Here is a 12,539-nt window from a genome sequence, read left to right as displayed (position 1 = left end):
TTGAAGCTTTTCTGTGTTTGGTAGCTCCGCCCAAAAGGAAATCTCATTGGTTCAAAATCGTAGTCTAGCTGTGTATTAAAAATCAATTATGTTCTGATTTGCTGATTTGGTTATAGTGTAAATTGCATTGAGCTGTGCCTAAGTCACTGGGAAAATACCTGTAAATTTGAAATAACCCAGAATATTTATTTAAAAAACAGTAGTACTAGGTTCTAGTTTTGGTCTTCTCTGTATTGTCGCATCAGATGAAGTTTGTCAGAAACAACTTAATGAAGTAGTTTTGACAGCCTAGAAAGACTGTTGTCAAACAACTCACATTTAATGCTCTGCCCGCCTCTAATTCCACAGCCATTCGACCGAAGAGGTTGCTGGTGTACATCAACCCCTACGGAGGAAAACAACGCGGGAAGCAGATTTACGACCACAAAGTGGCTCCCATCTTTTCCCGGGCTTCCATTTCCACCGACGTGATTGGTGAGTGCCCGTCAGCTGCCTGCATTAACATTTAAATAAAAAATGAGCTTTTATGCTTCGCAAATAGATCTCCGTTGGCAAATGGCCCCACCTGCCAACCCGTCCCACGAATATGATTTTATTTACAGCGCCATCTATCACCAGAGCTGGCCATAATGCAAACTGTGATAGTCGATAAACATAGGAATGCAAAGACATCCATTATTTATTAAGTTTGAGAGAGGAAGACCCTGGGTTGGTGTGAATACTGGCTGTTAGAGCTGAGGCTTACAGGCTTACTCAGCAGTTGCTTGAGGGTCTTCTTTTTACGACCATGCAAACATTTCGTAAATAGTAAAGTACATGTCTGGCTGGACAAATACCATTCAAACCAAATCATTAGAGGAGCCAAACAAGATGTTCTGCCGACGGTTTAATAAGCTCTATACATCACCTTTGGCATATATCATCAACGTGATCCACAGGGCTCGGTCCTAGGCTCCATTCATTTTCAGCACATCCCTCCGAGTTACGGTTTACATCAGTGCTGATGGTAAAGAACCGGTAATGAAATGTACCAGGGATTGTTTTTCACCGTGACTTCAGCTTTATCATTTGATGCAGCTGATTGATGGTCTCCATCAAGCCAGCAGAAAAATGCAATTTAACTGCCAGATGAACATAATGATGTTTCTCCCCCCACTGCTCAGCCTCGCTGTCATCGTCCTGTTAACAATGGCTTTTCCCTTTTGTTTCTATAGTTACAGAGCGTGCAAATCATGCCAGGGACCACTTGAAGACAGAGGCTGATCTGAAGAAGTATGATGGGTGAGTGGGCATCCTGCTGGGAGACTGCGGTCGCTGTGCAGGCGACTCTTAATTTGCCCAGCGAGAAAAGCGTCCTCTGCAGCAAAGCTCAGATTAACATTTGCACATCAATGCACATCGGTGTCTGGCACTGAGGCAGATGATGGCAGGCAGCTTGGGAAATGACGACTTAAAATAAAGTGGCTTTTGGTGATGACAACATGGATGCTGCTTCAAACCTTGGCCAGAGGCTAGATTCAGAAAACAAGTCTGACTGTTGCTTCTGGATCTTTTTCCTGTTCTTTTTAACATAAATTTCTGTGAACAAAAGTTTAGACATACGCCATCTTCATACATAAAAGCTGTTCAAATGCTTTAAAATCGTAAAATACACTTTATTGTACAGGTACATTTGTTATTCTCACAAGCAACTAATACCACTTAAGGCTGTGACACACAAATCGGCCAAAGTCGGCCATCGTTGAGCATTTGTCAGCCCAGTTTTTGCGATGTGTTTTACACTAGTCGGACTTCGTTAGCTGCTTTTTGGCCGATTGAGCATGTTGAACTTGGCATTGGGCAGTCGGTGAAAGAGATCAATCTGATTGGCTGTTCAGCTTAGCGAACCAGTGCACTAGAAGAAAAACAAAGGGTTACACTTTATTTTATAGTGCCGTAGTTACATTGTAATTACTCAAATAAGTACTGAGTACTATTTATTTACTACATGTACTTACTATAGTGTTACAGTTAGGGTTTGGTTTAGGGTTAGTTACTTGTAATTATGCATAATTTACTGTTATTACTATAGTAAGTACATGTAGTAACGTGTAACTATGGCACTGTAAAATAAAGGGTTGACAAACAAAGTGATTAACGCAAGCAAATAAAAAAATAAGAGGACACATACAGAAAGTTCTTCTAATTTTACATCATCTTACCTGAGCAATATTTTCATAACATCATGGCCGTATGGAAAGAAGATTTCTAGTTTTAGTTTCCCTTTTTGAATGACGAATATAGACTACTGCCACCTACTGGTATAGACAGATTTTTCCTCTCACGCAGGCATGCTAGTGCTAGTAAGTACAAAACTATTTGGACGTTGACTGTAGTCACAAATTTCTGGCCCAGATGCAAGTGACGCGAGGTGGCAACACAGTCTGCTTCCGTTGCCGACTTTGGATGCTAGTTTTTTTTAAGACGTATTTTGACTAAAATGCTGTTAATTTTCTGAAATTTTTCCTTTAGCTAACTAGCTATGGTTAGTTGTTTAACGTCTGTGCATTCTTACCTTGTATACGCTTAAATCTTTGAGTTGTGATGTCACATAAGCCTACAAATAGGGGGCCAAATAGCTCTTTCAGTACTTTGTTAGTACTTGTTGGTACTTTTGTTGGTAATCTAATCAAGATCAGCACTCCTTCTTTGACTTTCAGTCCCCAAGATTAAAGTGATTGTCTTGGTCAATTTTATTTTTGCAGAGCATTTACCAATTTTTGTAATATGGCCAGATTTAATTCATTTGCCAACATGCACCCTACACTGTAAAATATGATTGTGACTTTAACGGTAAAAGACGGTAAATATTCTATGGTGAAAAACAGTTAATTGGTTTACAGAAAGTTTTCGTACTATATACGGTGAATAACTGGAATAGATCTAACGGTACATTTAATGTAATTTTACGGTAAAATACCATTAAATTTACAGTTTTTGGAAGTGAAAAATAACAAGTCATTGTATAATTTACAGTGAAAACCCGTAAATTCCCTGCGTGACACTTCACATTTGATGTATTTTCGTTGAAATAACTCTTTCTTCTTAGTTTTTTCTAATCAGTTATGTAAATTAGGGTTTTATGTTACATCTAATGTTGTTAAATTAATGTTTAATGCATTTTTAAAATTTCATGTGTGTTACCATGATGGTGTTTAGAATTTGTGTCAATGACACTGCGTGCACCTTCTATATATGATTATTGTTCTTCTCAGCTTGTGGAAAATCTGCTTGTGATGAACTTTGGTTCATCATGTGACTCTCATCACCACTGTGTTTAGTGGTTGTCAGTGTATTATAAAGGTACAAAACATGTATTAGTACTTCAATAGGTTGGTAAATTAACATTATATCAGTTAATGGAGTACGTTTTTTTTACTGTAAATTTAAGCTAAATATGTAAAACCTAAAATGTTGCTACCATATTTTTTACGGTAAATTTCTGGCAACCACAGCTGCTGGGTTTTTAGCGTAAATTTAACAAATTTTTTTACAGTGTGTAAAATAAACAGTTATGAACCGTGATTATTACAATATAAACCTTTAAATTATACAGTTTTGACATGTAAAACAGATGGTAAACTAAGTTCTGTCCCGTAAAACCTAAAATGTTGCTACCATATTTTTTACGGTAAAGTTCTGGCAACCATATCTGCCGTTTTTTTTTTTACCGTAAATTTTACGGGGATTTTTTTTACAGTGTATCTTTCACTGCAGAAAGTGTTGTTTTAAACAAATGTGCAGTGAAGTGATCAGTGCTTTTCTCTGCAGCGTGGTGTGTGTCGGAGGAGATGGCATGTTCAGTGAAATCATGCATGGCCTCGTCTCCCGTATGCAACGGGATGCAGGTATAGACGAGAACTCCATGGAGGAGATCCTTGTTCCATGTGGAATTCGCATCGGCATCATTCCTGCAGGTTAGTCTACAGCAGTGTTTCCCAATCCTGGTACTGGAGCACGTACCCACGTGTCCCTTATTTGACACCCAATTCAGTTCAAGAGCACTCTATTAACAAGCTGATGGGTTGAATCGGGTCTGTTAGATAAAAGAGGCATCCAAAATGTGCAGTGTTGGTGATGCTCCTGGACTGGGAATCACCTGTCTACAATCACAAATCTCAGAGTCTGTGCAGCCAGGACAGTTCTTCTGCATGAGTTTCATTGCTTTTTCATGCACATCACTTCCTTGGCAGTGCTCCTGGAAATATCCGTTGCTCACAGTTTCATTACATCATTTTTGTTTTGAGATATTTCCAAGTCATTGTACGTTTTACACCTGCTCATGGGCACAGCTGCATACTAGAGGAGAACGGCAGGAGATTATAGCTCTCTTCCAAAACCTAGTGAGCTTCCTAGAGAGTAATAGCCTGCCTAGAGAGTAACAGCCTTTATATCAGGAGTGCACCTATGAAGCCGAAACATGGCTTCATAGGTGCACTCCTGATATAAAGGCTGTTCAAAAAATAGAAAGCAACATTCATAGATGTTTTGTCCAAATTCTAGTGAGCCATTCACACAAAACATGTTGTTGCATTCATTTTTTTAACATGTGGGTCTGTGTAAAAAAAACAAAACAAAAAAAAAAACATTTCTAGCATCTTCACATTTCAATGCATCCTGATTGACATCCTAAGGGCCTGTTTACACCTGGTCACTTCATGCGTTTTTACTGATCGCATTTTGTTAAATCTCTCCATTTACACTTAACAACATAAATGTGTATCCGTAAAACGAATTTAAATCTGATCTTCAATTCGCGCACTATATGCAAATCTAATGAAGTTCATGTCAACGAAAGCAACAAGTATGTGCTGCATTTTATTTATCATCAGTTGATTTCACGGTCAAAGACCGCATTAGGAGAGAAAGCGGCATTTGCGCTGGTAAGATCATTTAGTCTCCCTACTTTTAATGAGGATGATTGTGTGTTGAGCATTTTATTTGTGGCACTTTGCAAGTCAGCTTGCTGAAGAGATGCTCAGCTACTCATCTGCGGCATGTCATATCTGTGGCGATGCATGTTGCAGTAGTGCCGTCATATCTGGCTGAGGTAGCCTATAACAGTAGGGGAGGAGTAAAATTTACATATGTGGTTTCAACAATCAAATGTATTTACACTTGTCCAGTTTCGTATGGAATGCGTCTCAAACCACCTCCTGAAGTGGTTTGGGTGATCGGATTTAAATCTGCATTTCAGAGGACATTTACACGTGGCCTTTTCAAGATCGGATAAAAACGCTTGTACACACTATATACAAAACTATATACACACTTTCCCAAAAAAATCTCACTGACTCCAGACATTATTAATAAATGACCAGACTCAACGAGCACAAGCAGAAAAAGTAGACTGCTGTCATGCCCTACAGAGTCCCCTTTACAAGAGCTCTGGCAACAATTGATAACTTAATGACTGTGGCTTATCGAATCGTGTTTTGTGATATTACTGTTTGCCATATAAAGCTGACAATGTCGAACCCTTAAGAGGCCATGTTATTATCAGTCACGTTATCAGCGTGTGTAATTCTGTCTATTTATGGCCTTATCTCACATTGTCCAGACACGCAAGGACAAGTGACAGTTTCCAAGAACATCTCCTGGTCCTTTTATCTTGTTACTGGATGACAACTGATCTAAACAGGGGAATTTGAGACAAATCTTTGTCTGATCAATGTCTAATAGATGAAAGCATCAGAAACAAAACAGATAAAAAAAGACTTAACAGTTGTTTTTTTGGAACATGTACCATGGTGTTAAAGGATTAGTTCACTTTCAAATGAAAATTAGCCCAAGCTTTACTCACCCTCAAGCCATCCTAGGTGTATATGTCTTTCTTCTTTCTGATAAACACAATCGGAGAAATATTAATAAATATCCTGATGCATCCGAGCTTTATAATGGCAGTAAGAGTATGAGCTGAAGAAAGTGTCTCCATCAACATCCATCCATCATAAACATATTCCACACGGCTCCAGGGGGTTAATAAAGTCCTTCTGAAGTGAAGCGATGCGTTTGTGTAAATTGTTAAATATGGATTTTTTTTTTTTACACAAATGCATCGCTTCACTTCAGAAGGACTTTATTAACCCCCCGGAGCACTTTTTTCAGCTCATACTAGTTTGGTAACGCTTACTGCCATTATAAAGCTCGGATCCATCAGGATATTAATTAATATAACTCTGATTGTGTTCATCAGAAAGAAGAAAGTCATACACACCTAGCATGGCTTGTAAAGCTTGCGGTAATTTTCATTTGAAAGTGAACTAATCCTTAAAAATAGTTGCTTTGGCCCTGTAGCATGGAAATACCCTGTTTGTTTTTTGACTGTGTACCATGATTTTACTGTGTTTTTTTTTTTTTTTTTTTTTTTTTTTTTAAGCTGTGTTGCCATGGTGATACCATGTTTGTTTGGTTTTTTTTTTTTGTTTTTTTTGTTTTTTACATTTACCAATATAGTTTTTGACAAAGCATATGAAAACATTGACAAAAACCTAAAAGTATTGCCATGCTGTTTTTAACATAATACCCTTTTTTGAATGTATAGCATAGTAATACTATGGTTTATTTGATGTATGTCATGATAATACTTTTTTTTTTTGTTTGTTTTTGGACATTTATTATGATAATACTACGTTTTTGTACCATGACAATACCATGTTTTTTTAATAATAATAATAATAATTTAATACATTTAATTCAATGTTACATTTTCTTGATTTTATTATTTAAATAATTTAGTATCCTTTTAAAACATTTTATTAAATGATTACATTGATCATTTGTTCATTTTATTTATTTAATTCCAATTACATGGGCATTTAATATTAATATCTTTTTGAATGTCTAACATTAATAACATGGTTTTACCATATTTTTTATAACATTTAATATGAATAATTCTTGATTTAATTGTAATAAAATTATTAATTAAAAATTAAATGAATTTAACTAATTTAAATACCATGTTTTTTAGTAGTACACTGATCATTTCAATGTAAATAGCATGGAATATGTAAATAGCATGGAATATGAAAATAGCGATTATTCATTACCATGTTATCTAATACTGTAACTGTATAATGGTACCACCACAGCATGGTTTTATCATGATATATATTGATCCAAAATTCAAAAACAATGTGTTTATTTTATTTTATTTATTTTTTTCCCCTTCATGAAAACAATAGTGGAATTGTGAATTAATTAATCCGGCACATTTGCAAATGGCAGTCGGTGTGTTCTTAAACCTTTAACCTCATGCTTTTATATAAGCAATTTGAGGAAGAGGAATTAGATTAACAGACAGCATATAAGAGATAGAAAAGAGGGCTGAACTCATCTGAAATCTCATCTCTCTATATAACAGTGCCCTGCAATGCTTCAGCTACAATCATTTCAAGATCGAAAAACTTTCTTATTCTCACAAGGGCTGAATGAAGCAAAACCTCCATTGGCTTGTGATGTTTGGTTAGCGTTCACAATTGAAGGTTAGATTGCTACTGCCCCCGTATGCCACAGAAATTGAAAATGAAAGTGTGATTTTCATACGTTAACCTTCAGAGTGAGTTATGAGAGATAGATTTAGGCCATTTCTGAACCCCTGACCCATGAAATGTGTTTTTGAAACAGGTTCGACTGACTGTATATGCTACGCCACAGTTGGCTCAAATGACCCTGTCACCTCAGCACTGCACATTGTTGTGGGTAAGTGGCCATCTCCATATCTGCCTATGATACATATATCTAGCTATGTTTGTACGTATGTTTATGCGAATTTCTCTATAGCATTTGACAGCTAGGACTGAGCAGTATGACAGCATATACTGTGTAAGGCTAGAAATGTCAACTGGTAGAGATTCTGCTATTCTGTTTTTAACTCAAGAGAGCAACTTGTCATTCATTTGTAATGATTTTTGTTTGTTTGCTTGTTTGGTTCGTGTCCACCAAGTTCCAAATGAAAAGAGATAATCTTTTCATTAAGTCATTCATTTAAGGTTTTTTTTTTAAGAGCATGTCTTTCCTTGGCTTGTGACTGATTTCAAACTCTGATTCAGTGATTTATAATAGCAAATATTATATATATTAAATCATATAAAGAGTTCATAAATACTTTAAATAAATCAGTGTAACTTACAACCTTAAGTGGTGCATTGCTTAATTATAGCATTACACCAGGTTGAAAATAATGTCTATTTATTTTTTATTTATTTATTTATTTTTTGCTGTTTGGGAAGGGAGACAGTGATGTAATTTTGCAGCAATATTCTCAGATGTGACATCATAGCACTGAATACTGACGTTATCAGTTTGTGTTTCCTGGAATCCATCCTGACTTTTACCACAGGTGATTCTCAGCCAATGGACGTCTGCTCAGTGCACAATGAAAACAGCTTCCTGCGTTATTCTGTGTCACTATTGGGTTACGGGTTCTACGGAGACGTGCTGACAGACAGCGAGAGGAAGCGCTGGATGGGCCCGGCCCGTTACGATATCTCAGGTACACAGGAAAATGTCTCAAGACTGAAATAGGCGATTCTTGTCTGTCTGCAATTCTGCAATTTGCAATGGACATTACTTTTTTTACTTTTTTTTTCCAGGTGTTAAAACTTTTCTGTCACATCGCTACTATGAGGGAACTGTGTCCTTCTTACCTGCTGAAGGGAACTTAGGAACTCCAAGAGACAAAATGCAGTGCCGATCTGGGTAAATACTGTTCTGTATCTTTTGTTTAGTCATAATACAATCCCAATAATATGAATCAGTGAGCAAACAATAACAAAACATGACAGAACCTGTAAAATTAGTCAATTGAGACATTGTCTGATGTGTTTCAGTTATATTGTAAACTAGGGATAGGTAATATTTATAAACTACAGTTTGCAGACGGTAATATTTAAAGGGTTAGTTCACCCAAAAATGAAAATTCTGTCATTAATTACTCAGCCTCATGTCGTTCCAAACCCATAAGACCTTCAAAGACATTCATCTTCGGAACACAAATTAAGACATTTTTGATAAAGTCCGATGGCTCAGCGAGGCCTCCATTGCCAGCAAGATAATTAACACTGCCTAGAAAGCTACTAAAGACATATTTAAAACAGTTCATGTGACTACAGTGGTTCAACCTTAATGTTATAAAGTGACGAGAATACTTTTTGTGGGCCAAAAAAACAAACAAAATAATGACTTTATTCAACAATAGGTGAGTAATTAATGACAGAAATTTCATTTTGGGGTGAACTAACACTTTAAGTCTCTTATAGAAGTCTCTTATGCTGATTAATTTTCAGCATCATTACTCCAGTCTTCAGTGTCACATGATCCTTCAGAAATCATTGGAATATGCTGATTAGAGGCTCAAGAAACATTTCTTGTTATTATCACTGTTGAAAACCTTGGAAACTGTGATCTTATTGTGATACATATCGTTAGTAACATTATAAATGTATTTACTGTCATTTTTTGACCAATTTAATGAGTCCTTGCTGAATAAAAGTATTAATTTCTAAAACAATCTTACTGACCCCAAACCTTTGAATGGTAGTATATTCACAATATGTATTCTAGATGTAAGTACATATAAATTACAGTCTAAATATTTTAATATAAGGATAAATATCATGGTTCCTGCTTATATTTTTAAACCATGCCTTGATTGGTTTAAAATAGATGTTTACTTATGTACAGGTGCTGGTCATATAATTAGAATATCATCAAAAAGTTGATTTATTTCACTAATTCCCTTCAAAAAGTGAAACTTGTATATTATATTCATTCATTACACACAGACCGATATATTTCAAATGTTTATTTCTTTTAATTTTGATGATTATAACTGACAACTAAGGAAAATCCCAAATTCAGTATCTCAGAAAATTAGAATATTGTGAAAAGGTTCAATGTTGAAGACACCTGGTGCCACACTCTAATCAGCTAATTAACTCAAAACACCTGCAAAGGCCTTTAAATGGTCTCTCAGTCTAGTTCTGTAGGCTACACAATCATGGGGAAGACTGCTGACTTGACAGTTGTCCAAAAGACGACCATTGACACCTTGCACAAGGAAGGCAAGACACAAAAGGTCATTGCAAAAGAGGCTGGCTGTTCACAGAGCTCTGTGTCCAAGCACATTAATAGAGAGGCGAAGGGAAGGAAAAGATGTGGTAGAAAAAAGTGTACAAGCAATAGGGATAACCGCACCCTGGAGAGGATTGTGAAACAAAACACATTCAAAAATGTGGGGGAGATTCACAAAGAGTGGACTGCAGCTGGAGTCAGTGCTTCAAGAACCACCACGCACAGACGTATGCAAGACATGGGTTTCAGCTGTCGCATTCCTTGTGTCAAGCCACTCTTGAACAACAGACAGCGTCAGAAGCGTCTCGCCTGGGCTAAAGACAAAAAGGACTGGACTGCTGCTGAGTGGTCCAAAGTTATGTTCTCTGATGAAAGTAAATTTTGCATTTCCTTTGGAAATCAGGGTCCCAGAGTCTGGAGGAAGAGAGGAGAGGCACACAATCCACTTTGCTTGAGGTCCAGTGTAAAGTTTCCTCAGTCAGTGATGGTTTGGGGTGCCATGTCATCTGCTGGTGTTGGTCCACTGTGTTTTCTGAGGTCCAAGGTCAACTCAGCCGTATACCAGGAAGTTTTAGAGCACTTAATGCTTCCTGCTGCTGACCAACTTTATGGAGATGCAGATTTCATTTTCCAACAGGACTTGGCACCTGCACACAGTGCCAAAGCTACCAGTACCTGGTTTAAGGACCATGGTATCCCTGTTCTTAATTGGCCAGCAAACTCGCCTGACCTTAACCCCATAGAAAATCTATGGGGTATTGTGAAGAGGAAGATGCGATATGCCAGACCCAACAATGCAGAAGAGCTGAAGGCCACTATCAGAGCAACCTGGGCTCTTATAACACCTGAGCAGTGCCACAGACTGATCGACTCCATGCCACGCCGCATTGCTGCAGTAATTCAGGCAAAAGGAGCCCCAACTAAGTATTGAGTGCTGTACATGCTCATACTTTTCATGTTCATACTTTTCAGTTGGCCAAGATTTCTAAAAATCCTTTCTTTGTATTGGTCTTAAGTAATATTCTAATTTTCTGAGATGCTGAATTTGGGATTTTCCTTAGTTGTCAGTTATAATCATCAAAATTAAAAGAAATAAACATCTGAAATATATCAGTCTGTGTGTAATGAATGAATATAATATACAAGTTTCACTTTTTGAATGGAATTAGTGAAATAAATCAACTTTTTGATGATATTCTAATTATATGACCAGCACCTGTATGTGTTAAACATTTTGGATATAATTGGCTAAAATAATAAAATTATGTGTGTGTGGTGTGTACATATATACATATAAGGCATTTTTGTAGTGAGTTTGTAGCTATATTGCCCTCCTCTATTGTTAACATCTGTTTCTGTTTGACTTGCAGGTGTAGTATCTGTCGGCAATCCTCGTCTGACAAACTGGTCAGCAAAGATGAAGACAGCGTTTCTGAAGCTGGTGAGGAGCGTTTGGGAATACTCTATTCCAATGTTTAACTGAGCTCTGGCATTGACAGGAAGTCTCATATCTGCTCTGTGGTAAATGCACCCACCCATAGTACAGGCCAACAAAGTGCATTTTCAGCCGTGATTTGTAATGCCCCCATCTGTCGGCTCGACTGGCACGCTGTTTGTGAACATTAGGCCAAATGGTTCAAGCTGCCGCCCGGCTGATCATTTAGAGAGTGCACACATACACACACAGCATATTATCTCTGCCTCACAGCACCCTCCAAACAACTGGCACCTCCGTTACCCAGCATTCTGTGTGTTTACCCTGAGCACTGATAAGTGCTGTTTACAGAGACACACTCTCTGCCCTCACAGTCCCAAATTGGCATTTGTGCATGATGATTTCCTGAATGCTTTTAGACCGTGTGGCATAAATAGATTCTTGTGGGAAAAATAAGGGAAAGAATGATGTAAACAGGAAAGACATTCGAGGGCCCTTCATCAGTGAGTCAGTGCCACAGCTATACATGCCTTGAGATTTACAATCACCTTACTTCTACCATTTTTCCAATTTATAAGTAGATTTTTAAATTTTCTCAAGAAAATGTGAGTGATTTGCATGTGCAAAACTATCGCTAATGTGTTCTGAGTTTTTAGGGTGTTCTGGGTTGGTGCTTAGACATTCCTAGCCTATCCACAATCTTGGAAAACATGAAAATATTGGGGAATTTTATTTATTTATTTATAGGTCTGGAAAATATTTTATATCCAATACTTTTATCCAATTAATGAAAATTCATTCATTAACCAGATGGTCAGAGAATACACTTACTAAGTTTCCATCCAGTTTTTGTGATGTGTTGTTATCAACAAAGCAAATATGCGAGAAAAAAAAAAAAAAAGAAAAAAAAAAAGAAATTTACTGTCTGAAGGCTGTTTTCATCCAGTTGGCCTTTTACCAATAAAATGGTGTGGGTGATGACATCATC

The 12,539-nt window shown here is 37.1% G+C and overlaps 1 protein-coding gene across 1 annotated transcript in view; it reads left to right on the top strand.

The window, feature by feature from the left end:
• Positions 1-12,539, top strand: part of cerk (ceramide kinase) — a 38,680-nt gene that overhangs the window by 14,601 nt on the left and 11,540 nt on the right. The window contains exons 4-10 of the mRNA XM_051890144.1: positions 349-474; positions 1,215-1,281; positions 3,811-3,956; positions 7,669-7,743; positions 8,384-8,536; positions 8,637-8,742; positions 11,487-11,557. Of these exons, the coding sequence (XP_051746104.1) occupies positions 349-474; positions 1,215-1,281; positions 3,811-3,956; positions 7,669-7,743; positions 8,384-8,536; positions 8,637-8,742; positions 11,487-11,557 (744 nt within the window). The remainder of the gene's footprint in view (positions 1-348; positions 475-1,214; positions 1,282-3,810; positions 3,957-7,668; positions 7,744-8,383; positions 8,537-8,636; positions 8,743-11,486; positions 11,558-12,539) is intronic.

The sequence above is a fragment of the Ctenopharyngodon idella genome, chromosome 4 (genome assembly GCF_019924925.1).
Source record: "Ctenopharyngodon idella isolate HZGC_01 chromosome 4, HZGC01, whole genome shotgun sequence".
NCBI lineage: Eukaryota > Metazoa > Chordata > Actinopteri > Cypriniformes > Xenocyprididae > Ctenopharyngodon > Ctenopharyngodon idella.
Note: the sequence above shows the minus strand (reverse complement) of the source record. Positions and strands in the feature narration are given on the sequence as shown.